The sequence below is a fragment of the Salmo trutta genome, chromosome 12 (genome assembly GCF_901001165.1).
Source record: "Salmo trutta chromosome 12, fSalTru1.1, whole genome shotgun sequence".
Classification (NCBI taxonomy): Eukaryota; Metazoa; Chordata; class Actinopteri; order Salmoniformes; family Salmonidae; genus Salmo; species Salmo trutta.
Window position 1 is genome coordinate 55,540,409 of NC_042968.1, and position 26,305 is coordinate 55,566,713.

Sequence of the window (26,305 nt, forward strand, 5' to 3'; positions counted from 1 at the left end):
TCCCTGTCTTAGGTCAGTTAGGATCACCACTTTATTTTTAGAATGTGAAATGTCAGAATAATAGTAGAGAATGATTTATTTCAGCTTTAATTTCTTTCATCACATTCATAGTGGGTCAGAAGTTTACATACGCTCAATTAGTATTCGGTAGTGTTGCCTTTAAATTGTTTAACTTGGGTCAAACGTTTTGGGTAGCCTTCCACAAGCTTCCCACAATAAGTTGGGTGAATTTTGGATCATTCCTCCTGACAGAGCTGGTGTAACTGAGTCAGGTTTGTAGGCCTCCTTCCTCACACACGCTTTTTCAGTTCTGCCCACAAATGTTCTATAGTATTGAGGTCAGGGCTTTGTGATGGCCACTCCAATACCTTGACTGTGTTGTCCTTAAGCCATTTTGCAACAACTTTGGAAGTATGCTTGGGTTCATTGTCCATTTGGAAGACCCATTTGCGACCAAGCTTAACTTCCTGACTGATGTCTTGAGATGTTGCTTCAATATATCCACATAATTTTGCTTCCTCATGATGCCACCTATTTTGTGAAGTGCACCAGTCCCTGACAACATGATGGTGCCACCCCGGTGCTTTGCAGTTGGGATGGTGTTCTTCAGCTTGCAAGCCTCCCCCCTTTTTCCTCCAAACATAACGATGGTCATTATGGCCAAACAGTTCTATTTTTGTTTCATCAGACCTGAAGACATTTCTCTAAAAAGTACAATCTTTGTCCCCATGTGCAGTTGCAAACCGTAGTCTGCCTTTTCTTATGGCGGATTTGGAGCAGTGGCTTCTTCCTTGCTGAGCAGCCTTTCAGGTTATGTCGATATAGGACTCGTTTTACTGTGGCTATAGATACTTTTGTACCTGTTTCCTCCAGCATCTTCACAAGGTCCTTTGCTGTTGTTCTGGGATTGATTTGCACTTTTCGCACCAAAGTACGTTCATCTCTAGGAGACAGAACGCGTCTCCTTCCTGAGCGGTATGACGGCTTCGTGGTCCCATGGTGTTTTATACTTGCGTACTATTGTTTGTACACAATGAACATGGTACCTTCAGGCGTTTGGAAATTGCTCCCAAGGTTGAACCAGAATTTTTTTTCTGAGGTCTTGGCAGATTTCTTTTGATTTTCCCATGATGTCAAGCAAAGAGGCACTGAGTTTGAAGGTAGCCCTTGAAATACATCCACAGGTACACCTCCAATTGACTCAAATTATGTCAATTAGCCTATCAGAAGCTTCTAAAGCCATGACATCATTTTCTGGAGTTTTCCGTGCTGTTTAAAGGCACAGCCAACTTAGTGTATGTAAACTTCTGACCCACTGAAATTGTGATACAGTGAAAGTGAAATAATCTGTCTGTAAACAATTGTTGGAAAAATGACTTGTGTCATGCACAAAGTAGATGTCCTAATCGACTTGCCAAAACTATAGTTTGTTAACAAGACATTTGTGGAGTGGTTGAAAACGAGTTTAAATGACTCCAACCTAAGTGTATGTAAACTTTCGGCTTCAACTGTAGATTACGCAGGACCATTCATGGGGAAAATGTTTCTGATTTTGATTGATGCGCATTCTAAATGGGTGGATGTGTATCCTGTGAGTTCTGCTTCATCCACCACTATTATAGATTACCTATGACAGAGCTTCAGTAACCAAAGGATACCGGAGATGGAGGTGAGTGACAACACAACCTGTTTCGTGAGCACTGAAGCACAAGAATTCGTCAGAAACAATGGTATTGTGCATGTGACAGCTGCATATCAACCATCTTCAAATAGTCTGGCGGAACGCACAGTACAGACATTCAAAGAAGTTATGAAAAAAAGTGCAGAAGGGAGCATAGCAACAAAAGTGTCACCTGTTCTGTTCAGCTACAGAATAACACCTCAATCCACAACAATACTTTCTCCTGCTGAGTTGTTATTAGGTTGTAGACTACGCTCCACACTGGACCTAGTCCATTCAGACCTGAAAAGGATCGTTGAACGCACGCAAAACACACAGAAAGAGAACCATGACAAACGTACCAAGGGCCGAAGTTTTGGAGAGGGGGACCCTATTCTTACCAGAAATGTCAGTCATGGGCCAAAATGTATTCCTGGATTCATAGACTCAGTGACTGGTCCTGTCTCCAACAAGGTAATAATGGGAGATGGTATAGTGGTTTGCGTACATGTTGATCAGATTCTTACCAGACATGAGGGAACAACAAGTGAGTTACTAGTTGTGATGACAGAGGACAGGCTGTTCTCTAGGTATCTACTTGCTTTTATGGTGCACATTCCACAGACAGAGACCGTAACAAAGGAAACAGTTCAAGAAGAGGAGAACCCAGTTTCAGAGTCAGATACTGAGCCCAGCTCAGAAACAGCTGGTGGCTCCTCCACTGTTGAGAATGGACACTACCCCTAGTGTTCGTCACAAAGCTTCCAAGCTGCTTAAAGGACTTTGAACTGTGAACAGGGTAAACTAAAATGCTTGTGAACATGTGAAATGTAATGTCTATTGTCATGCTTATTGTTTACACTGACTTGTTTAGTTCAGTAGAGTACAGAACAAGTTAAAAAGAATGCTGTTTCAGTCAAAGGAACGTTATTTCAGCATTAGTTCATTAATGCAATAAAATAGCATATACCTCAGTGGCTGATGGGCCAGTTCTTATGTTGTATATAAAAAAAAAAACGTTTTTTTTTTTGGGGGGGGGGGATTTTATATTGAAATCTTAATAAGGGAGGAGGAATGTGGTATTGTGGTATTAACACGTCATTACACATACACTCCACTAGGTCGTGTAGCACTTAAGATGAGTACATATAATCATTGTTAGAGTATTGGGGCGCACCAATACACACGTTGAGTGCAGCTGCGACTGTCTGCCTGTTACACCATGCTCCGGATTAATAATAAAGTCATCCGTTTATAAAGAGCTACTCCCTTATTTCTTCTAAGGCATAAATAGTTCCATGGATTATTACAGATAGGGCCATTCCTCATTCCCATGAATGAACTGGCCCATCAGCCATTGAGGTATATGAATGACATCAGGCACTTTTGCGGTTGCACTTCTGCCCGCACGTCACTTCCTCCAGCCTCTCTCGCTTCCATCTTGCTCCCCGCGTGTGCTCGCTGCTAGTGTGCAGGTCAGTGAGGAGCTCTAAAATACCTTATTTCCTGCACTGTTTCTGCTCTTCTCCAACTGCACACGGTAAACAATATCCTTGGTTATCAGACCGGTAAAAATCGTGGAGTTTGAGCGCAAGTGGACTTGGTAATAGAGTTTAAAGCTGGGCGGTGAGGTTTTTGTGACAGGCCCAATACCGCTGGGGCTAATCGAATTTAGCAACTTGGTAGCTAGTCAGAGGCAAAAAGCCCGATACATCGTTTATATGGCTTTTACTTTTCAGTGGTCATCGTCGACATGTCAAATGTATGTAGATATTTAGCTAGCAGCGGTGTGCAGTGTTTTTTTTCATTTTCTCGGCATGTTCCAGTTCGCTGACATCAAACAGTTACAACGGTCTATTAGCATAGCTAGCTACATCAGTGCCCATTATTATCCAGCTAGCTAACGTTAGCTCTCATATCTAAACATAAATAACTTACTAGCTAAGTACTGGTAAGTTGGTTGATAGTTTGTCTGCTAAACTTAGACAACATGTAGCTAACGTTGTTAGCTAGCTACAGTTCATTGATTTAAGCCGTGGCGTCTGCTATTTTTGGTTGCAGGTCTGCGTCTTAACGACGTTGGCAAGCAATTAAGCATATAACTTTTTGATGTTCTATAACGTTTGCCAGCAGATATGTAGTCAACTAGCCAGCTGATACTGCTCAACAGGCAGTTTGGTTGCTAACGTGACATATCGTAGTGTTGCCTTTCAAACTTCCTAACCACAATATTGATTTACTGTTTCGGGGATTTTTGCTAATTTACTGTACATCAACAGTACACTCACGTGTGCCTTCAACTTGTATTTCATGCTAAAATTAATTTAGGCTACATGTAACGTTACTGGGGTAATGAAGGGGAAAGGGGGATACTTAGTCAGTTGTACAGCTGAATGCCTTCACCTGAAATGTGTCTGACGCATTTAACCCAACCCTTCTGAATCTGAGAGGTGCTGTAGTCAGGTGTTTGTGGAAAATATTTTCAGTAAGAAAAATACAGGCTTAAGTGAGGCGGGGCTTACAAAGGTATTACAAATGTAACTTTAGTTAACCAGAAACAAATAATCCTAATTATATAATACCAGTAACCCAAATGCTGTCTCTTTCAGATGAAAGAAATAATAATGAACCAAGAAAAACTTGCCAAACTTCAGGCACAAGTCCGCATTGGCGGCAAGGTAAGAAAATAAGCCATTAACACAAATCAATTTCTTCCTATTATGCTCCAATCATGTTTTTTCCACATAGTAACACAGCACTATTTAAAACAGTCAATATCTTTAGAAAAATAACATGTCATTTGTAAAGCTCATCTTGCACCTGGTGTTAAAAGTACATGCACTTGAATCTGTCTTCTGTTATACAGGGCACCGCTCGCAGAAAGAAGAAGGTCGTGCACAGAACCGCAACAGCTGATGACAAGAAACTTCAGTTCTCCCTAAAGAAACTAGGCGTCAACAACATCTCTGGTATCGAAGAGGTAAAGTCTGGTCAAAGACTGACCCATTCGCTCTCTGTAACCATCTCTTTTTAAATGGATGCCAGAGTACTTGAATTGGTGTGAAATTGGAACGCGTTGATCTCTTTGAGGGCAGAGGGTTATTTTCAAGGCACAACTTGGCTGCAAGTAACTGCAAGTAACATGGCATAACCATTCTCATTCCTCGCAGGTGAACATGTTTACGAACCAGGGGACAGTGATCCATTTCAACAACCCCAAAGTGCAGGCCTCCCTGGCAGCTAACACCTTCACAATCACTGGCCACGCCGAGACCAAGCAGCTGACAGAGATGCTGCCCAGCATCCTCAACCAGCTGGGAGCAGACAGCCTGACAAGCCTCCGGAGACTGGCTGAGGCTCTACCCAAACAGGGTACGTGTTCCTGGGGGAGGTAGCTGGAAGGCGAGGGGGTACTGGCCGAGGCGCTGCCCAAACAGGGTACATGTGTCTGGGGGACATTTCAAAATGTTCTTCACCTCATCTGTTTGATTTGGCCACAGGTACTAGACTTCTCTAGTGTTAGTGTGTGAGAAGGTGGATTGGTAATCAAAACAGACAGAAATGCACAGTAATAATTTGAACGTTTTTGCACTTGTAATTGGAATGTTTGGGATTTGAAGTAGGGCTGGAGGTTCTTGGATGGATTTTGAGCACCGCAGGCACTGACATTGTAATAGAAATGCCATTTGTTTTACTTATTCTTCATGATTGGATAAATCTTCCTGAAGACGTGAGGCATTTGTACATTGCTCTGCAAGAAGTTTGTAACATTTCTTATTTCTTCCTCACAGCTGGAGATGGAAAAGCACCAATTGCCCCCATAGAGGAAGAGGATGATGATGTTCCAGGTGAGTTATATGAAGAGCAGTCTCAACATGCTGAGGTTGTGATTGAAACTCAAACAATCTGAGATTTAGCTCAGACTTCTGTTTCCATCCATGTGGGCCGGCACCTGTTTCTCACTAGCCCGTGGCTCCGGCGAACCTGCTCTGACTTTGGGCCAAAGTCAGGCCACTGGTACTTTTCCCTGGCATTTACATAAAAATGGCTAGCTGAACTTTAACACTGTCTCACAAAGCAACTGTCTTGATGTAAAAGTAGTTGATTCTGCTCACCCCAAGTCTTTAGTCACACTCCTGATGGAAACACAATTACACTAGAGCTTTCATTAACAAAAAGCACTAGTGACACACTGGTGTGGGTTAAGTCTTAGAGGAACCCCCCCCCCCCCCCCCCAAACCACTCATTCCTTTAATTTACAGTGTTAAGTAACACTGAGAACAATATTTTTGTGAACAAATGTTTCATTTTGGCATTGTAATAAGGTTGGTAGCAACATGGGAAATCGTTGTGGAAGTCTGTTGCAGCTCAGGGCGACTACAAAATCCACAATACAATGCTCTCTATGGGCTGGCTAGCTAGCTAGCAAATGTAGCTACACACAATAATACCAAAGACAATATCAGCATGTGAAGGAGCTAGTTAGCTGTAAAATCGCCTAAACCAACTGCACTATCAATTTAAGAGTCTACAATCTCACCATGTTCAACCTGCAGATCGATGTGCCTCAGTGGAGTCGGACATTCGCAACAGCATATATACTTTTGAGGAGATGAGGAAACGTTGCCCATGCTACGTCAATGGACCGAGCGGTGCGTTCTGAGCGATTCTGGGACAAGCGCTCTTCAAGGAGTGAATGGGAGTCTATTGGGCGCTAGCTCAAAAACCCAACATTGGCACCAATTTCATCAAGAAGTTACATTACAAATCTTGTCCAAGATGTGAGAATTAACTTGCTATCTGTAATATTATGTAACTTTGGATTTGAGTCGTTGCGTACTCGAGGAAAATGGGCACGTTTCTCGACACAAAGTCAGTTTGAGAAGGGATTACGTGACAATTAGCTTAGCAACTGCGGGACGCAGCATGACAACATGAACGCAATTGGTGGGGCGTTAACTCTGCAAAAAAGAAATGTCCTCACTGTCAACTGCGTTTATTTTCAGCAAACTTAACTTGTATAAATATTTGAATGAACATAAGATTTGAATCAACAGACATAAACTGAACAAGTCACACAGACGTGACTAACAGAAATTGAGTAATTTGTCCCAGAACAAAGGGAGTAAAATTTAAAAGTAACAGTCAGTATCTGGTGTGGCCACCAGCTGCATTAAGTACTGCAGTGCATCTTCTCCTCATGGACTACACCAGATTTGCCAGATGTTACCCCACTCTTCCATCAAGGCACCTGTAAGTTCCCGGACATTTCTGGGGGGAATGGCCCTAGCCCTCACCCTCCCCGATCCAACAGTTCTCAGACGTGCTCAATGGGATTGAGAGCCAGGCTCTTCGCTGGCCATGGCAGAACACTGACATTCCTGTCTTGCAGGAAATCACGCACAGAACGAGCAGTATGGCTGGTGTCATTGTCATGCTGGAGGATCATGTCAGGATGAGCCTGCAGGAAGGGTACCACATGAGGGAGGAGGATGTCTTCCTTGTAATGTACAGTGTTGAGATTGCCTGCAATAACGACAAGCGCAGTCCGATGATGCTGTGACACACCGCCCCAGACCATGACGGACACTCCACCTCCAAATCGATCCCGCTCCAGAGTACAGGCCTCGGTGTAACGCTCATTTCTTCGACAATAAACGTGAATCCAACCATCACCCCTGGTGAGACAAAACCGCGACTAGTCAGTGAAGAGCACTTTTTGCCAGTCCGGGCTGGTCCAGCGACGGTGGGTTTGTGCCCATAGGTGACGTTGTTGCCGGTGAGGACCGGCCTTACAACAGGCCTACAAGCCCTCAGTCCAGCCTATTGCGGACAGTCTGAGCACTGATGGAGGGATTGTGCGTTCCTGGTGTAACTCGGGCAGTTGTTGCCATCCTGTACCTGTCCAGCAGGTGTGATGTTTGGATGTACCAATCCTGTGCAGGTGTTACACGTGGTCTGCCACTTCGAGGACGATCAGCTGTCCGTCCTGTCTCCATGTAGTGCTGTCTTAGGCATCTCACAGTACGGACATTGCAATTTATTGCCCTGGCTACATCTGCAGTCCTCATGCCTCCTTGCAGCATGCCTAAGACACGTTCACGCAAATGAGCAGGGACCCTGGGCATCTTTTGGTGTTTTTCATAGTCAGTAGGAAGGCCTCTTAAGTGTCCTAAGTGTTCATAACTGTGACCTTAATTGCCTACCGTCTGTAAGCTGTTTCTTAACGACCGTTCCACAGGTGCATGTTCATTAATTGTTTATGGGTCATTGAACAAGCATGGGAAACAGTGTTTAAACCCTTTACAATGAAGATCTGTGAAGCTATTTGGATTTTTACAAATTATCTTTGAAAGACAGGGTCCTGAAAAAGGGATGTTTCTTTTTTTGTTGAGTTTACGCTCCTTCCTTCATTGGATTCCTATCGCCTTTCTGATATCTCTGGCAACTGCACCATGATATGCACCCTGGACTGAAGAGGCAGACAAATAGGAAAATTGTGCTAGACCCTCTGTTAAATTACACCTCGAGGTAGGAATATTGCAAAAATACGATCAATGGCTCATTCGAGAGAAGACATCCTCCCAAGTTATGACATTGGCCAGAATTGAAGTTTGTATGACAGACCTTTTTGCAATCTAAAAGTCGTGTTCCTATTACCTTCCAGTGTAGCGAGAACAACTATGACAGTGCTAAGTCATACCGGCTGGATTTTTGCCTGCTTGAATGCCAGTAACTCAGAAACATGAAATGACTCAGGGAGTCGATAGAACATCACTCAGATGTACAAAAACAATATAACATTCAAAATTGGTGAATCATTCCTTTAAGAGCTCTCCTGTGATCTGCAAAAGGAGCGATCCCAAAAATTCAGCTGCGCAAAAGTACGTGGAACTAAGCAAACAAAGTAATGTCAGATCCGTTGCATACTGTGTGGAGCACTTTAGGTGGAAGTGAAGCAATGGAGGCATCCGTGTGAGAATCACACCAGCCTCTGGCAGTACATTTGACGCTGTCCCACTCCCACCCTCTTGGCATGGATGGACACCTCTCTCGTTATTGGTTATTTTCCTCCCTGCTTATTTCTACTTGACCATAGGGATTATGTCGGTATCTTCAATAATGGACCTTGTTCTTGGCCTCTTGTAAATTTGCTCACTGACGTGCTCCTGTGTCTCAACATCACCCACATGTCTAGTTAGTATACATGTTATACTTTCTCTGAAGACTGACTGCAGAATAAGTTACATCTGGGCTTTTACTTTCCCTCTGATTTAATAAAACCTTGCCAGGTTTGCTTACTTTTGGGAATTGAAGGGGGTCATGCTCAGGGGATCCAACAATGACTAATTGGTGATGGGTGGGAGTCGGGGTGGTGGACTTAGTGTTTGAAACGTTGTGTTCGTTGTTTAGGAGTTCTGAAAGCAGTTTGCTTTTCTTTGTTGGAGAAAACGGGTCCAAACACATGAGGTTGCCATTACAATTACCCACAGCTTTTCCCAGGGCTATCCTTTTCCCGTAACCCAAAGTTTTCTCAAACGATTACACTCCCGTTCAGCATGAGGAATGGTTGAAGCCCGATGACAGTCTGTCTATGCCATCATGTTATTACTGGAGTTTAGTTTCCCTTTGTGTCCACCCCCCCACTAAAATATATTATATTCAGACCGTCGGAAATGTTTCCATTTGAACCCTCAACCCTTCTGAGACAAATATGGACTTGACAGATTTCAGTCTTCATTGAAAAAATAGGACCCTCCTTGTGATCCTCAGTGCCTTTTTGATCCTCAGTGCCATGACTTTTACATCTGTTTTCTGAAGTTCTGTGTACCTTCCCCTTGCAGAGCGAGACTCGTTCTGAGTGTAAAGGGAGGGGGGATTGTACCTGGGATCATGTTTCAGATAAACACTGTCCTTTTTTCCTTAAGTGGTCTGAGATTAGTAGAAAGAGGCATGTATGTTTGTATTTAGGCCTGTTTCTTAACCTTACTGACACGTCACTTACCCACCGTTGGCTCTTGTGTTGTTTTTAGATCTGGTGGAGAATTTCGATGAGGCTTCCAAGGATGAGGCAAACTAAAGAAAAACAGACCTTCAGGAGTCTCAACAGGACTTGACTGGGTTGGATAGGGGCACTAGGCGTTCATTTTTATTTGTTTTATTTCTTGCCACCCGACTCTCAAATGCTATTTTGTGCACTGTGGTGTCCGTGTCCAGTTTGAGTCAGTGAGAGATTGTACAGGTTGTCTGAGGTTCGTGCTCTTCATATTCTCTTCAGCTGTTTCTTCCATGTTACTGAACCTGATTTATTTGCAGTCTGGCTGAAACCATATCTGGAATAAACATTTGCTATTGTCAATTTATTTAATCTCAGATTTTTACTTTAAACATTTTAATTGCACCCCATGGTCAACTAAGGCATGGCACAGAGCAGTGCGCTGGACTGCCGACAACGTGACTTAGTCATTTACGCTTGCGCCGACGTGCACAGCATTTACTTTGAATAAATGACTTGTACAGATAAATGGGACATGATCTGTGCACTAAATTTGGTGATGATGGTTTACAAGGTGTTTATTTACAATAACAAAGCAGCACCAGCAAAAATCTGAAGGAACATTCTACAACACTAATGTACCCTAGGATGGCATTTTAACCATATCTTCCAACGAAGTTGGTCAGATACACAAATATACATTAAACTACAACCTACCTACAGCAGGATCTCTTCTCTTCCCCCCCCCCAGGATCACTGCTCTTTATTAAGCTTTAAGTATATTTTAAAAAGCTCTGAACAAGGCCTTGAGGCTGATACCTAAAGCTTAATAAAGAGCAGGGATACTACCAAGAGCAGTGTGGGTTTCTTCTTTCTGGACCAAATCTGAGAAGCTTTTTGTGGCTATGGAAAAAGTATTTTTTTTATTTCAGCTCATGAAACATGGGACCAACAATGTTGATTTAAAAAAATATTTTTTGTTCAATATACTTCATTTCACCTTGTTAAAAGTAGACCGCGAAATGACGTTGCCACGAGCAGCACTGCAGATATTGAGATGCAAGACTGTTCCGTCACAGACAGTATGTGCACGGGTTCGCTGAATGCCGTTAAGTGGGAGCTAGGGCACCAAAACAGCATAGAAGTTGACGCTGTTAGTAGTTGCGGCAGTTGACCCACTAGGCTGTTTACTTTCATGCTAATACCCTTTTCATGAGGGGCAGAATTCTCATAACGTGTGCAATTAACTCAACTTAACATCCCCCATTATTAATGCATGATTAGTGCAGACATTTGGGTTTATGCACTAGTTTCATACATTGGCATTTTGCTCAGAAGTTATTTACATGGTTTGTTACAAAACTCAATAGAACGGCTACCCAAAACAGACACATGGGGTGCCTAAATACTCACACACGCTTCCTAAACGTTTTACACATGAGCCTAACATGAGTCTCATAGACGTGCTTCACGATTGTCCTTGGACATATCTTTCTTCATTATGGTGTCTGCTGTATACTGCATTTCCATTTCCAGGCAGTCCTTCCTCATGTCCCCCAGGTTAGTGGCTTTTCCCTGGGCTCTGGTCACTCTCGCATCCCCATCAGCAACTTCAGTAGATGGGCCTCCATCACCTGTTGAACTGATAAGAGAATAGAGGCATTTCATTAAATTTTGATTATTGTACGAAATCATAAAGGCATATCTGGTAGTTGGTTAAAGGTAAATAGGAAAGCTAGGTTGCTTAACCTGAACTGACAAGAAAAGGACATAAGAATGCTATCCTCAAACAGATCACAGCTCCAAAATGCAGACATTTAACATTACATCTCTTATTACCAGAGTACAAATATCCAAGTCATGAAATCATAACAGCTACTGGGTTAGTTTGAGCAGGGCTTGATTGGGATATGTTTTCATAAGATGACATGTCTAGCCTTGGCATACACAGCACCATAAACTGTTAACTTCCTGGTTTGACTCTGATCCTAGTCAGGTCTAGTGGAACAGACCCAGAATCAGAAGGTGATGATTCTGAGCTAGCTACTTATGCATAATTGTATCAAAACAGTCTGATTGCGGTAGAAGAGGGCGGGGGTTACTAGCTATGTTTCCACTAACTTGTCCAGCGATTTTAATTGTTAGAAAAATTGACATAGAAAATAGATGCGACAATTGCCTGATATGGTGCATTTCCATTGAACGGTCTTGTGCCACTAAAAACAGCTGGATGTAATGTCACACCTAAAAATAGTGGTTGGAGTGTTTCCATTATCCATGTCGGCAAATTGTGCATTAAATTGCCGACAGGTGGTGGGAGGGCATACAGGCTCTGTCTCAGGTACACTGGGAAAGCCAGCATGAATAGAATGCTAGAACTGACATTCTAATTCTCATGTGCCAACGTATTGCCATGGTGCACCTGTGTAATGATCATGCTGTTTAATCAGCTTCTTGATATGCCACTCCGGTCAGGTGGATGGACTAGCTTGGCAAAATAAGACTAACAGGGATGTAAACAAATTTGTGCACAAAATTTGAGAAAAGCTTTTTGTGCGTATGAAACATTTCTGGGATCTTATTTCAGCTCATGAAACCAACACTTTACATGCGTTTTATTTTTGTTTAGTAGTTACATTTATTTAGCAAGCAGTATGCATTTAAGAATTAAGTGTTGAGTGGAGCTTTAGATACATGTCGGCCTTTAGAATATTTCTCCTATAGATGCCGTTTCCATTACATGTCGCAGTGTTGTTTTTTTGCAACATTGCTTTTGACGAATAAACCTGGGTCAATGGAAACCTGCCTATTGTTACCAAATACCCTTGTTTCTTTCAAAAATATTCTAATATATAGTTAAGTTGTCTGTCTATCTTTATGAAAGTAGACCTGGCGTAAGACGAGTAATGCACTGCTATATTTCTGCTTTATGTAGCCTGTGTATGCATAGAGTACATTACCTCTTTAGTGAAAAGATTGTCATGCTATTTGAACCTGTTCTTCATGATGAAGTATATAGCCTAAAAGTGATATGAGATACATATTTGTATACCATTTTTATGGCCCATTGCCACAGCCATATCCATAGCGTTGAAGCCAGAGTCGGACTCAATGGTGGGGTCGGCTCCACGTTCTGTGACAGAAAAGGTTTGAATTCATCAGATGACAGACCTGTCTACACTAAAATACAGCCTACATCTAAACATAATTTACCTAAACATTAAAAGTAAAGTTTCAGATAACTGCTGTTAAGTACAGTATGTCTGCTGAGTGGAAGGTTCAGTCAGTCCTTACCTAGGAGGATTTCCACACAGGGTACATGGTTCCCATGGACAGCATAGAGCACGGGAGCCCCTCCGTTCTGAAACCAACCCACAAACACTGCATCACATTTGGGCAAAAACCTAAGGGCAGCCTCCAGAAAGGTAAGCATTCCACCACATTTACATCACTGATTTGGGGGATGCATATCCATGTGTCTACATAAGCCATACACAAGAATGAAGTTTAAAATCCTGAATCGGCTAACTTTCCTACCCAGTCATATTCATTGACGTCCACCCCACAGTCGATCAGCATCTTCACGATGTCTGTGTATCCCTTACTGCATGCCAGAGACAGAGCACTCTCTCTGCCTTTAGCCAACAGGTTGGGGTTCGCTCCCTAAAGGAAGAGAACATAGAGACCATAAGTGAGAAAATAGTCTGGTCTAAGCGGCCCATTTATAGTCAAAACATGATTTCAACAATGTATTTTGCTGTTTTATGTAGTATGTGCATTTTGTAACAATATCTGACTATTTTGCTGCATATTTCTGTACCATGTTCAAATGAATTTAGTAATTTGCTGAGTTATTGGTCTCAACATGTCATTGTGCTTACGTTCTGAAGCAGGAACTCTACGACTGCGATCTGTCCATGTGCTGCAGCCCACATCAGGGGGGTGAAGCCTTCCTCATCCTGCAGGTTAATCACGGTCTCTACAGCCATACAAACACCAAAGCAATCAGTAACATGTTCCACATCTTTCAAGTCAACCAGTGAGAGCCCTAATATAGACATTCTTGAGTGCATATTGTTCTTACCAACTGTTAATGTGACTCTGCATGGTTCTAAGGAGCCCGACAACATCAATATAACAACAAATATAACTCCACCTTGAGGACATCCTCACCTTGTTCAATCCTGCTGGCCAAGAAAACCATTTCACCCTGTGCTGCTAGCTGGTGAATGGACAGAGCTGGAAAGACAGAGGTCAATCATCAGCCATCGTTCAATGTTCGATTCAGGTATGTTTTGTGTTGTAGTCATGTTTGAGGCTAAGTGAGGTGACAAATCCAGGACAAACGCCGTCATATAGCCAGCCCACTGTTCCGACCTCTTATCTTTCAGAGGGGTTGGAATAAAGCAGAAGACAAGTTGGAAGTCTGTGTACATTGGACAAAGAAACCACCTTTTAGTTTAAGATGAGCTCAGGTACTTACAGTGGACCAGAAGAGGAGTGGAGGACACCTCGTTACCACGGTGCTTGTTGGTGAGTGTTGTCGACTGTTTGATGGGAGAGAAGTGTTTGGTGGTGGACGGGGTATAAACATGACGAACTTGTATCCCCGGTGAGGGTGACGTCTGAATATTACACTCGGCTGAAAGAGGGAAAAGAGACAGCATCAACCATTAGCTTAGTTCAATTGAGCAGCAAAATACCTCCTGATTTATCTGGGATCAAATTAGCCTAAGATCATGGCTCTCAGTTCCACTACATTACACATAACTAAGTCATTGGACGAAGGCGTCTTCTAAGACCCCCAACGCTCGGCCTGAACATTAACGCGCATCCCTTGCGCTAAGGGTTTGTAAGCACATCAGTGAGAAAAAAAATATTTTAAACTTTTCTAGGGTTAGTGTTCCTACGTGGCCATTTCTCCACGTTACAGCGCGTGTTTTGAGGAAGAGCGAAGGACCACCTGTTCTAATTCGTTATCTAGCATGCTCCGAACATGAAAGTAACATGAAAGTAAAGGGCTTTGTTTCTAGAACCGCTTCGTGATTGAGAGTCGATTCACGTTTAACTTGATATTTTGTGCTGCCAGTCTACCTCGGAAAATAACACAAGGACCTTAAGAGTACTGGGATAGTGTGAAATATGGAAATTGCATTGTAATACCAATGAGTGCGTTAACAGTTGGTACCTTTAAATAAAACCGAAGCCACCTCCAAATCGGAGTTGACCTGGTCCTGGATGTTTTTGCTGTCCTCCTCGTTGAGTGACTTTACGAATCTTGAGCACACGTTCATATCGAAGCGGTTGGGCAGAATGAACTTGATCCCCATGGCCACGTTCTGTGCACCTGTGTTGTCCGCACTCCCACCCGGGTGTTCCGACTTGATGCCACTCATATCTGGCATCACACACATCCCCTCCATCTCTGAGACCGAACTGGTCCTACCTGGTACCAAACCTTTGTCCATGACTGAGTAGTTACAGAGTCAGAGGGGTCGACTCAGTGCTAGGTGGATGTGATGGCGACTGTCTGGTTAATAAAGGCTTTGTTTACCACATCGGGTGTGCCATAAGAGAAAAGTCAGTGAAAGCCTAGAATGAATTAAAACGTAACATCAGCATTGGGTAGGCCGAGGGCTAGTGCTAATATGCATAAACCCACAGGAGAGAGTGATTGCAAGAAAACAGACGAGGATCATTCCTAATTAACAACATAGGATCAAATCAGTCCAGAGGCTTACATCGTTCAATTCTAGGGCCTAGCTAGCTAGCTACTACCAAATGCTGTCCGACTTATCATTACTGGTAGTTAGCTAATACTTTGAAATACATAATAGACGAGACCAAACTCGTAGCTAGCTAGCTAGCTAACGTAACGTTGGCTAACTAAGTGTTAGCAAGCTTGCTAACAGACCCAGTATAATCCATTGCATGCAACCTAACGTACTGATTAGAAGCACAACACCGTTGTTAGTGATTTACATTTATGAATAATAAATCATTTCTTACTAAGTAGCTAACACATTTTGTGTAATGTCCACCGATGGTGCAAGGATTTGATAGCTGGCTTTTCACGTGTTTCTCGCGCATGAGCACTAATAAGGTAGTTAAAAAAATATATATGTGCCCGACTGTAAAACCAGGTATGTGAACAATAAAACATTACAAAACATGCTTTATTCTAGCGCGACACCTACAATTATTGAAAACATACAGAAAAATATTTTATATTTTAGCAAATTTGACAATGAATGACACTTAATAACCAATCCTCTTTTTGTTGTTTTCCTTATTCTGGTTGTGGAGGCCTATCGCATACAAATCTTTGAGGCCTTGGGGACCTGTGTTTTACTTGTGTCAGCTCCAAAAACCTAACCTGGGTGAATTAAAGTTTTACCATGGCATTTTGCAATGTTTTTGTTAATCCATTTTAATACGAAAGCTTGGATAATAGATTAGGCTACACTGGTTACTCTGCTGTGAGATTACCTTCTGAAGCACAAAGATCACAGTTTTGGTCAAATGCTAAAAATTGGTTTATGCATTGTTAATTTTTTTTGCCCACAGGTTCTTTAGAACAATTGCTCTATTTTCCTTGAATATTTTCCTTGAATGAAATGTCTCATTGTAAACCAAAGACAAAGGAGCTGATCGTGGACTACGGAAAAATAGTGCCGAAGATGCCCCCATTAACATCGACGGGGCTGTAGTGGAGCGGGTCCCCCACAGGAGATTGAAAAGATTTGGCATGCGTCTCCAGATCCTCAAAGTTCTACAGCTGCACCATCGAGAGCATCCTGACTGGTTGCATCACTGCCTGGTATGGCCACTGTTCGGCAGCCGACTATAAGGCGCTACAGAGGGTAGTGTGTACACCTCAGTACATCACTGGGGCCAAGCTTCCTGCCATCCAGGACCTATATACTCGGTGGTGTCAGAGGAAGGGCCAAGTCACCCAAGTCATAATAAACTGTTCTCTCTGCTACCACACGACAAGCAGTACAGGAACGCCAAGTAGATCCAAAAGGCTCCTTAACAGCTTCTACCCCTGAAGCCATAAGACTGCTGAACAATTAATCAAATGCCCCCCCCTTGTTTTTACACTGCTGCTACTCGCTGTTTCTTATCTATGCATAGTCACCTTACACCTACCTACTGGTACAAATTACCTTGACTAACCTGTACCCCCGCACATTGACTCGGTACCGGTACCCCCTGTATATAGCCTTGTTAGTGTTATTTTATTGTTACTTTTAATAAAAATAAAAAAAGTAAATATTTTCTTAACCAACAACGCAGTTCAAGAAATAGAGTTAAGGGCTTGTAAATGAGCATTTCACGGTATTCAGCGCATGTGACAAATAAAATTTGATTGGATTTGAATCAAAGAAGATGGAAACAGGCATGTTAGAAGTGGGCTAGGTGTTTATCCAATCTTTGATTTTCTCTCATAAGCATGTTTTAAGTTACTATTTTCATTCTCAACTTAAAGTAATAGAGCAGTAGAGTATGTACGTTTGTAGAAATGTGTATATAGTACCATTCAGATCAAATTAAACAGTTTATTGACCCAGCTAGCTATCTTAAGTGTTTCCTTTGTGCTGCAAAGTCTCTACATGTCACCATTTGAAGCATGTTACTTCTGCTTGAATAATCTGGAATTACTCATTCGTTTGAGCAGTCAGAGGTTTTCCCCTTCACTGGTCGAAGTTGCAACATGCTAATCTGATTTAGGGGGATATGCCAAATATTTCTCCCTAATCTGTCAAGTCCTGCCATAGAGGAGTGTAAGTCCTAAATTAAGCGCCATTCGCTTTTTGTTTTTGTCTGAGTGTTTTCACAGCTAAACCCCTGTCCAGATCAGGAAATTAGGGGCCACCTCTCCATCTTAACTGCTAGTATTTATGTGGCTAGGGCATTTTCAAATGCTGCTAACTTCGCTCATAAAACGTATTAATAACTTAATATTTTGGTTAGGGATCAATTGACCAAGCAATAGATATTATTTGATTTCTGTCTGGAAATCTGATCTGGTACAAAGGATCAAAACCAAAATCAACCTGCTATCAACATTAGTCTCACCACAGCTTTCTTTCTTTTGTTTATACCTGAGTAATAGGGACTTTTTTGTATGGTCATGGTAAATAGTTTCGTTTTTGAATTGGTGACAATAGTTTGAACAGCGAGCCATTCTAGTCAGGTCTTTCGTGACATCACAACAATTTCTGGGAATTACGCCTTCCTGAAACTAACTGTATGCGACGCAAACCATAAGACATGTGAATGTCACATTCATTATAAGTTCCTCTTTACCAGAACATCCCCTGTAGGAAAGTAACCCATGACTGTGGCGTTGGTAGATTTAATAGATCTGTTTCACCTTCTATTGCGTGTTGGTTGACTTTACTTTCTTACGTGGCCTTGGCTTTCAAAGTTTGTTTATTTTGAGGTGACTGTGAGGCTAATCAACACATGTCTACAAATCTGCTGCAAAGTGGGGATTTCCTAACTACGTGATTAGGCTTATGTTGCCTGGATGAAAACAGTTTTTCAGCCCCTGCCCTGTAGTATTTATGCAGTTCATTAGTCCCATAACCTCTGCTAGTGACATACACTTTGGCAGCATTTAGACAGGCAGCCCAATTCTCATCTTTTTTTCACTAATTGATCTTTTGACCAATCAGATCAGCTCTGAAAAAGATATGATGTGATTGGTCAAAAGACCAATTAGTGGAACAAATATCAGAATGGGCTGCCTGTGTGAATGCAGCCTGAAATAACCTCTAACATGTTTGCTGTGTGTGCATAATCTCTCTCTCTGCATGCTTACACACAAATAAAGCAAATATTATGTTTTCATAATGATGCATGCATCATTGTGTATCAAAGTGAATAACACTATTCAGCCAAGGCATATCGTGCATGTCTACAGTTGGGATTACCACCACGTGAGGGGCATGAATGAAATACGTGCCCTTTAGGTCAGAAGTCAACTGGTTGCCATCAATATATTTCATACACTTATCATGCTGTCTGATCAAAGAGAAAAGCCTTATAGGTCAATATGTCTGAACATGAAAAGTTGAGTAGGGAAATGTTTTATTTTCGCTCTTCTATTAATACAAATGTACAGCACCCCAAGAGAGTCAGGGATAGCTTTTACAGTCTATTAGTTGAGGTAATGAATCAACTTAAATAGCAGACCACCATCTCAAACCAAACACGTTTTGTGTGACTTTCCAGCCATGTGTTTTTGAGAGGTTAAGAAGAGCTTTAGGAACTGAATTTGCTCAAGTATAACTAACCATAAGCTGTTGTTCTTGGAAGGCAAAGGTAATGCTCTTGCAGTGATATCGAGGAGAGAGCCTGGGGTAGGCGGGTCGTTCAGGGGCTAGCCTAGCTGTGGTGGTAAAGGGGGCTTTTAGCTTACAAAGGGGTTGGAGAGGGGGCTGGAGTAGGGTGGGTAACAAGGGAGTGAACAGGAAGGAACAAGGGGTGACCATGGTATTCTTATCTTTTCTTATTTTTGTTGCATTGTCGAGAAGGCACCTGCAAGTAATCATTTTGTTGGACGATGTATCAAATCAAATTTAATTGATCACTTGCCGAGTACAACAGTGAAATGCTTACTTACAAGCCCTTAACCAACAGTGCAGTTTTAAGAAAATAGAGTTAGGAAAATATTTACTAAATAAACTAAAGTAAAAAAATGATTGATAATAAAAGTTACACAAAATAACAATAATGAGGCTATATACAGGTACTGAGTCAATGTGCGGGTGTACAGGTTAGAAGTTTACTATGCGTATACCATACATACGACTAATAAAACTTGAAACTAGTCATAGACCATGCAATGGTGCATGGAATGATCTGGGATGCTGCTGGATGGTACACCTGCTTCTTCCAGTCCATAAAACCTTATGAGCAGGCTTCTCTGGGGCCTTGTTGCCAGCAGCGCCAACAGGACTGCTCACGGCACCTGGGTCCTTTGTGGCTCCCGTGCCTGGTCCTCTGCCTCCTGCTGTTTTGTGCTGGACGACTGTAGCCCATGACGTGATTTCACACAACACAACCAGCCACGGCAGAAAGAGAGGGGGTTTTGTCCCGGGACCCTCTTTTGTGCTGTTGTTTAGTTTGTTTGTTTTCAGAGTTTCTAATGAAGAAGGCCACGAGTTGTGGTCCGTCACTGCCACAGTAGGGACACCAGGGGGTCTGGAGAATAAAAAGCTTCCAGGTCAATAGCATGGAGCAAATCGCCTCGCTCTAATATCTATGTCAGTTATCACACGCAACTCCGGCCTCAGTCGCCTTGTTCCCCCAGCATGTGAAGGGCACTCGTGTGATAAGTCTGCGCTCTTGCTGTGACCATAACTCATACTCCTCACGGCATCTACAGGATAGCCTACTGAGTTGACTGTTAACTCAACTAACACTCAGCTATTGAAAGAATGATGCTGAGCTGACCTCAACCCTCTAGCAAGCTGAACTATGTTAAATCTGATTATTGGTGCATACTCATTTATGTCTGGAAAATGCCTCAACCACAATTTATTCTAATGTCTTTGACATGTAATCTATGTGAGTAAATGTAATCAGAATGATAATATACCATCATACACTCTTGACTTTATAACAAAAATTGGATGTGGCAGCCAGTCCCAAAAATGTTGTGGAAACAGACTGGCAACCGGGCTAATAGAGAACCATAGTGTTTTTTTAAACTGTGCTTGTATGACAAATATATGTTGATAACATAAAAAATAAATGTCAATGGATGTGTAAGAGGAAGTTAAACAGATCTAAGTTTCAGGTTTTAACCCAAGCTCTTTACTCAATTGGTGTTTGGTGTCTGAGACTAGATCTGCACCTAGGGGCCACCTACCCCAATCTTGTTGTTTTTTTCCCAGTATGTGATGAAATCTAATGAACACATGGTGGCAGTATAGACCAATCTGTCACACCGGCACTTGACTTGCAACGAATCAAGTTCATGATGAGTAACTGAACTGAAATTGTTGCTATTGAATGTGACATGAAACAATGAGTTGGTGAGTCTGATTGTACTTAAAGCATCAAAGTGTTTTTTATTGTCTTTATAAAATAATATTTAAAAAGTGTATTTCTCATGTACTGAGTATAAGAGATGCATTTGAGAAAACAATGTGTCATGCAGTCATGTCATCTATTGTGTCCAGTTGCACATGTGGGATTAGTGATTTTGACTGCAGATGGCAGAACTGGTTCAGTCCAATAACCTTGATGAATGAAGTGTTGTCATCCGAGGGGCTGAGTCCTCTGGTCTATATTTCACACATTTCTCCATTCATTCAATAATTTCTGCAGGCAATTTGGGATACAAGCTGTACTCAATGGTACAACTGTAGTGGTCTCTGCCTGGTATTCAACTGTTTCCCCAGCACCTGCACGCATTATAGGCCTACTCATAGCTTTATATTTGTTTATGGTTGTGCTACTGCTGTTGTTGCTGCCAGTGAGCTGTAGCCTTAACTGATTCTCCAGTCCATGTTTGCTCAATTTGAGTTAATGGGTTAAGCAGGAAGGGCGGTAACTCCATTTGGACTCCCTCTCATTTCCTCCCGTTGCTATGGGCACTAGTATGAGTAATGACCTTGTAGACATGAGTACAGCAATAAGTTAGTGGAGAACAGCAAGATATGTTTTCAGTATGGGAGGGGGTTGGGCTCACTTATGGTAGACCATATGGGAGGGCAAGCAGTGCAATAGATTGTGCAAAACTCACTTCCAAATTAAGTGTTTTGAATGGCATACAAATATAACTCCCCATGGAAATAAATTGTTCCGTACAAATTCATTCTTGTTATTAGGCTACCTTTCTACCATGTAATGGGCTACTGTAAAAATAAATGTTGGAAACATTTTCAAAAGACTCCTGTCTCTTCAGGAGGCACTGATAAGGGAACATACTCTTGTGCTACTGACTTGTTGCACCCTCGACAACTACTATGATTATTATTATTTGACCATGCTGGTCATTTATGAACATTTGAACATCTTGGCCATGTGCTGTTATTATCTCCACCCGGCACAGACAGAAGAGGACTGGCCACCCCTCATAGCCTGGTTCCTCTCTAGGTTTCTTCCTAGGTTTTGGCCTTTCTAGGGAGTTTTTCCTAGCCACCATGCTTCTACACCTGCATTGCTTGCTGTTTGGGGTTTTAGGCTGGGTTTCTGTACAGCACTTTGAGATATCAGCTGTTGTAAGAAGGGCTATATAAATACATTTGATTTGATATTGTTTTATTTTTCTATTATTTTCTACAGTGCCTTCAGAAACTATTCATACTCTGACTTATTCCACATTTTGTTGTGTTACAGCCTGAATTCAAAATGGATTAAATATTATTTTTTTCTCTCACCCATCTACACACAATACCCCATAATGACAAAGTGAAAACATGTTTTGAGAAATGTTTGCAAATGTATTGAAATTGAAATACAAATATATCATGTACATGAGTATTCACATCCCTTTGCTATGTGCTTCTACAAAGTATTGACTCAGGGGTGCTAATACTTATTTAACCCTTGTGTAGTCTTAACATTCTGTATACTACCCTTGTCCTAAGGGTAAAAAATGACCCGCCTTCACTAAACCCCTAAAATAAAGTTACTTAATTGAATTTTAAACCCCAAATCAGGTTTGCATGAAGAAACAACCTGTCATTCATCACAAACTTTGAATATCTGGGTTTTCCATTTTCACAATGCAGAAAGACTGCATTTAATCAGAAGACACCACTCGTTTTTTTATTACAACATACGTGTCATAATTGTTTTCTTTACTATTACTATTATTGTTGCTAAATGTACTGCATTGGTGTAAACAATTTTTTTTTTAGCAAGAGATAGCACTTGTATAGCCTAAGAAAGTAGCAGAAATGTGCAGAAAGTAGTTTTGAATGCATTTTATTGAAAGGAAACAAGTCTTGAACATTTTTTGCAAAATAGTGATATATTCTTATACTGTACAATGAGGAATTCAACTTCAAAATACTAGTCTTCTCCCATTTTTTTAACCATCACCCCCACCCACAAGGTGTATAAACAACAATATATAAGAATAAAATAAGATAATAGATACAAAACAAAACCACGAAGAAAATAAATCAATCAACTCTAATTAGCACATGTAGGACAGTATGCAAGTGTGTGTGCATGGACTTTGCAGATGTATTTCTCACATGTGCAGCACATAGTATTTGTTTTACAGTCCTTCTTTGGGGGACAGAATTGGCATCTCCTCCTCTTGCCTGCCCCTGCTGCAGCCTCAGGTGGATCAGGACAAGATTCAACCTCCTGAACAGCTTTCACAAGTGCTGCAGAGGCTGCTGTGCTGGGGATGCGCTCCCTTCTTTGAATTTGTGGGATTACAAGTGCCTTTCCCAGCTGCTCCAGGAACACCCTCCTCTTGTTCCGCTTATCAGGCATCCAGGTAGGGTTGATCTTGTTCCATATCACGCAGGCATTGTATGAGGACACATCAATGATGTTATGGAAGATGACCAGGGGCCAGCGGGCAGTCATCCTCCTGCAGCTGTAAGTTCCAATCACCTTGTCCAGGTTGTCCACGCCTCCTTTGTTGTGATTGTAGTCTAAGATGATGGCTGTCTTCCTGTCCTCACGATCACTGATCTTAGCCGCTTTGTGCAGTGCGCTCAAGAGGACCACATTCTTGTTCCTCTTTGGGAGGTAAGAAACGAGAGTGGTGGTGGGGGTGAAGGCAAACTTTGATGAGAAGGCCTCTCTCCCCCTTGTTGCGAGGAGTGCAGGGGGGAGCTCAGGCTTGTTCTTTCTAACTGTGCAAACCATGGTGATCTTCCTCTTCAGGAGCTGCTGGCTGAGCTCATAAGAGGTGAAGAAATTGTCACACGTGACATTGTGCCCCCTCAGTCCATCTGTCACATCAAGCACAACCCGCATCCCCTGGTTCTTCTCCGGGCCTCCACTGGTCGGCTTCCCTGTGTAGACTTGCATCTTCCAAGCGTAGCTGGATTGTGCGTCACTGGCCACCCATATCTTGATGCCATACTTTTCTGGCTTGCTGGGCATATACTGCCGGAAAGGACAGCAACCTTTTGACAAAAGAGATTACTATCAGTAATTAGTATCAGTGTCACAGAAAACATTCACATAAATCAATGATATTACAGCAATACATAATAAAATGAACTGTGAAAATCCCTTACAATACAGATATTTCAAAATGTACTTCTGAATGGAACCAGTTCCTCATCCACTGTTACTTCAGGCCCAGGGTTGTAGAGGTATGGCAGACTCTCCACCCACTTCTCCCAGACCTCTCTTATGGCCGTCAGTTTCTCTCACACGTCTTGCAGGTCTTGCCTCATGGTTATCAAATTGTTACATTCTTGAGAAAGTGTGAAAGACTCAGTGGCATCGTGGCACGGAAAATCACCCTTCCACTCTCTGCATCCCAGAGATTACATGTAGCCTCGCCTCAGGACCTATACACACCCGCTAAGATTAGCAGCCCTATGTAGGCACGCAGGTCAATCTCATCCATCCTTTCCCAGTTGTCTCCATATTTACGGAAACCCTCCAAATTTGTCATCTCCAGGATGATTTTTTTCGATGGCTGGTGTGATGAACATGTAGAATGTTGAGGTGATGTCCTGGACATGGGCAACTGCATGTCTTGTGGGCCCTGGGGTCATCCTTATGACATGTTGTGCTGCCATCCTGCCCTGGTTGTCATATGGTGACAAGGACCATGTTATTTTGCTGTTCTTTGACAGAAATGTCTCTCTTTCAGCTTGGGGAATTTCTTCTTCATCTGAAGATGATGCATCGTGCTCTGGGTTGTATTCTTCCCCATCTTCTTCAGATACCACCTCCTCTTCTAAATCATTGTTCCCTTATTCCTGCTGGACATCTGAAAAATCAGGTTGACGACCTGTTGGGCACTGAAACGTGCAGTCATGGCTTCAGCAAAGAGAGAACTTGGGGGGGGCTGTCATCTGCAGCACCTTTATAGCCTCTGACTGCATTCCCCGTTAGTAAACAATGCTTTCAAGAAATGTTTATTTTGTCTGAAATTTTGTTTATTTGGTCTGTGAACTTGAGTCATGTGGAGGGGAGATGCTGCACATGCACAAGGAAGTTTTAGTTTTGTCTGAGTTCAATCAGGAGCACACAATCTCAATTTCTCATTGTGTGTCTTTGTGGTTTTTGTGGTGTGTAAATGATTTTAGAACTGCCGGGTCAAAAATGACCCTAAGACTATCTTTGTACCCTGGTGGTGTACAGCTTTCATGGAAATATGAACAAAGACGATGTTTCACTTTATCTAATGTTGGGGTCACTATCATTAAAATTCAAGTTGAAAAAATATAATTTAGAGGGTTTTCTCTGCTGTTAACATTGTGGCAGGTCATTTTTTTACCCTTAAGACAACACAAGGGTTAAATGCGATATTTATATATTTCATTTTCAACAAATTAGCAAAAATGTCTAAAAACATGTTTTCACTTTGTCATTAAGGGTGTGTGATTTACAACAACAAAAAACGATTGAATATATTTTGAAATCAGACTGTAACGCAACAAAATGTGGAATAAGTCAAGAAGCATGAATACTTTCTGAAGGCACTGTACGTACATAGCAAACCGAGTCCCACTCACCACGACCAAACCTGTGCATTAAAAGTGTACATCAAGTGGCGTCATGTCTCCCATCTCATCCAGGTCTGTGGAAACGTGACGGTGTGACCCGTAGAGGGGAGACCTGCAGCTTCACTGATCAACCCTGTCAATACAGAAAACATTCGATTATTGTTCATTTCTTATCTGAGAATGTCACTGTAAAATAGCTAGCCACGTCCAAATCATCAGCAAACTCCCGAGAGCACCGCGTTAAGGGATTCAGAAGGAGCGTGACATTGATGGAGTTCGATGCGCCATGATTTTGTGTTATTAGCACATAAAAACATGGTGCTTATTTCTACATATAGTACATAATTAATGAGTGACTGGGTTGTCACTGATGGAGGAGGGGCTGGACCACCACGCACCGTGGAGGAGAGGGCCGACCGAACGAGCCTGGCAGCAGTGCTTAGGGAAACCCAGTTCTCCAAAAATAAAGTTTGCCTACACTCTTCGTACCGAACTGAAGACTTCACCGAATAGATTCGCAAACTGTCGTTATTGATCTTTTTTTTACTATTGCCTATTGGGGGGATTAGTAAACGTTAAGAGGTAGATAGGACGTTGGAAAGTGATCGCTCAACTTTCTACACGGGAATCGCTTTCAGCAGGTCTAGCGAACAGAGCGCGGACGACTCAGGTAATGTCAAATCCGACAACACAATGTAGCGCTTTGCATCTAGTCCAGCAAAAAATATAGACAAGACAATTTGTAATGTATAACCCCACTCAAAATTCAAGCGGTTGTATGCCAACGCTCTTCCAATAGTAAATTGGCATAGGCTAGCTGACTGCAGGCAGATGATGATGATGATGATGAGGATGTTACAATGCGTTATAAATACGTATAACACGGTGTACTGCTGAGGTTGGGCTCTCTAGAGTATAGTTCCTCTCAAAGTTTCTTCCATACCTTTGCAATTATTTGCCACTGACACCCAG

General features: G+C 42.1%; 3 protein-coding genes and 1 long non-coding RNA gene across 8 annotated transcripts in view; 3 read left to right on the plus strand and 1 right to left on the minus strand.

Annotated features, from left to right (window-relative positions):
- The first annotated feature begins 3,015 nt into the window (after window positions 1-3,015).
- Window positions 3,016-10,021, plus strand: btf3 (basic transcription factor 3). Of its 2 annotated transcripts, none has more exons than XM_029768851.1 (6): window positions 3,016-3,135; window positions 4,270-4,338; window positions 4,527-4,640; window positions 4,831-5,032; window positions 5,452-5,508; window positions 9,694-10,021. In XM_029768851.1, the coding sequence occupies exons 1-6, from the start codon at window positions 3,031-3,033 to the stop codon at window positions 9,738-9,740; spliced, it is 594 nt and encodes a 197-aa protein (XP_029624711.1). In that variant the 5' UTR covers window positions 3,016-3,030; the 3' UTR covers window positions 9,741-10,021. The 2 variants fall into 2 exon arrangements, with proteins under 2 accessions (XP_029624711.1, XP_029624712.1); XM_029768852.1 differs by having other exon boundaries at window positions 3,064-3,200.
- A 187-nt stretch (window positions 10,022-10,208) lies between these two features.
- On the minus strand, window positions 10,209-15,771 carry LOC115203820 (ankyrin repeat family A protein 2-like). Of its 2 annotated transcripts, XM_029768850.1 has the most exons (9): window positions 15,666-15,768; window positions 14,845-15,248; window positions 14,140-14,298; window positions 13,830-13,895; window positions 13,538-13,635; window positions 13,194-13,319; window positions 12,951-13,017; window positions 12,709-12,789; window positions 10,209-11,298 (listed from the first exon to the last, which is right to left on the minus strand). In XM_029768850.1, exons 2-9 carry the CDS (start codon window positions 15,122-15,124, stop codon window positions 11,243-11,245), a joined length of 933 nt encoding a protein of 310 aa, XP_029624710.1. In that variant the 5' UTR covers window positions 15,125-15,248; window positions 15,666-15,768; the 3' UTR covers window positions 10,209-11,242. The 2 variants fall into 2 exon arrangements, with proteins under 2 accessions (XP_029624710.1, XP_029624709.1); XM_029768849.1 differs by having other exon boundaries at window positions 14,845-15,771.
- Window positions 13,631-14,356, plus strand: LOC115203823 (uncharacterized). Its single transcript, XR_003880259.1, has 2 exons — window positions 13,631-13,944; window positions 14,048-14,356. It is a non-coding gene; the product is annotated as an uncharacterized LOC115203823 (long non-coding RNA).
- A 9,888-nt stretch (window positions 15,772-25,659) lies between the features above and the next one.
- The window catches only part of LOC115203824 (rho guanine nucleotide exchange factor 28-like), a 103,089-nt gene continuing 102,443 nt past the window's right edge, over window positions 25,660-26,305 (plus strand). For all 3 annotated transcript variants that reach the window (XM_029768853.1, XM_029768854.1, XM_029768855.1), the window contains exon 1: window positions 25,660-26,003. The gene's annotated coding sequence lies outside the window, so the exon portion shown is untranslated. The remainder of the gene's footprint in view (window positions 26,004-26,305) is intronic.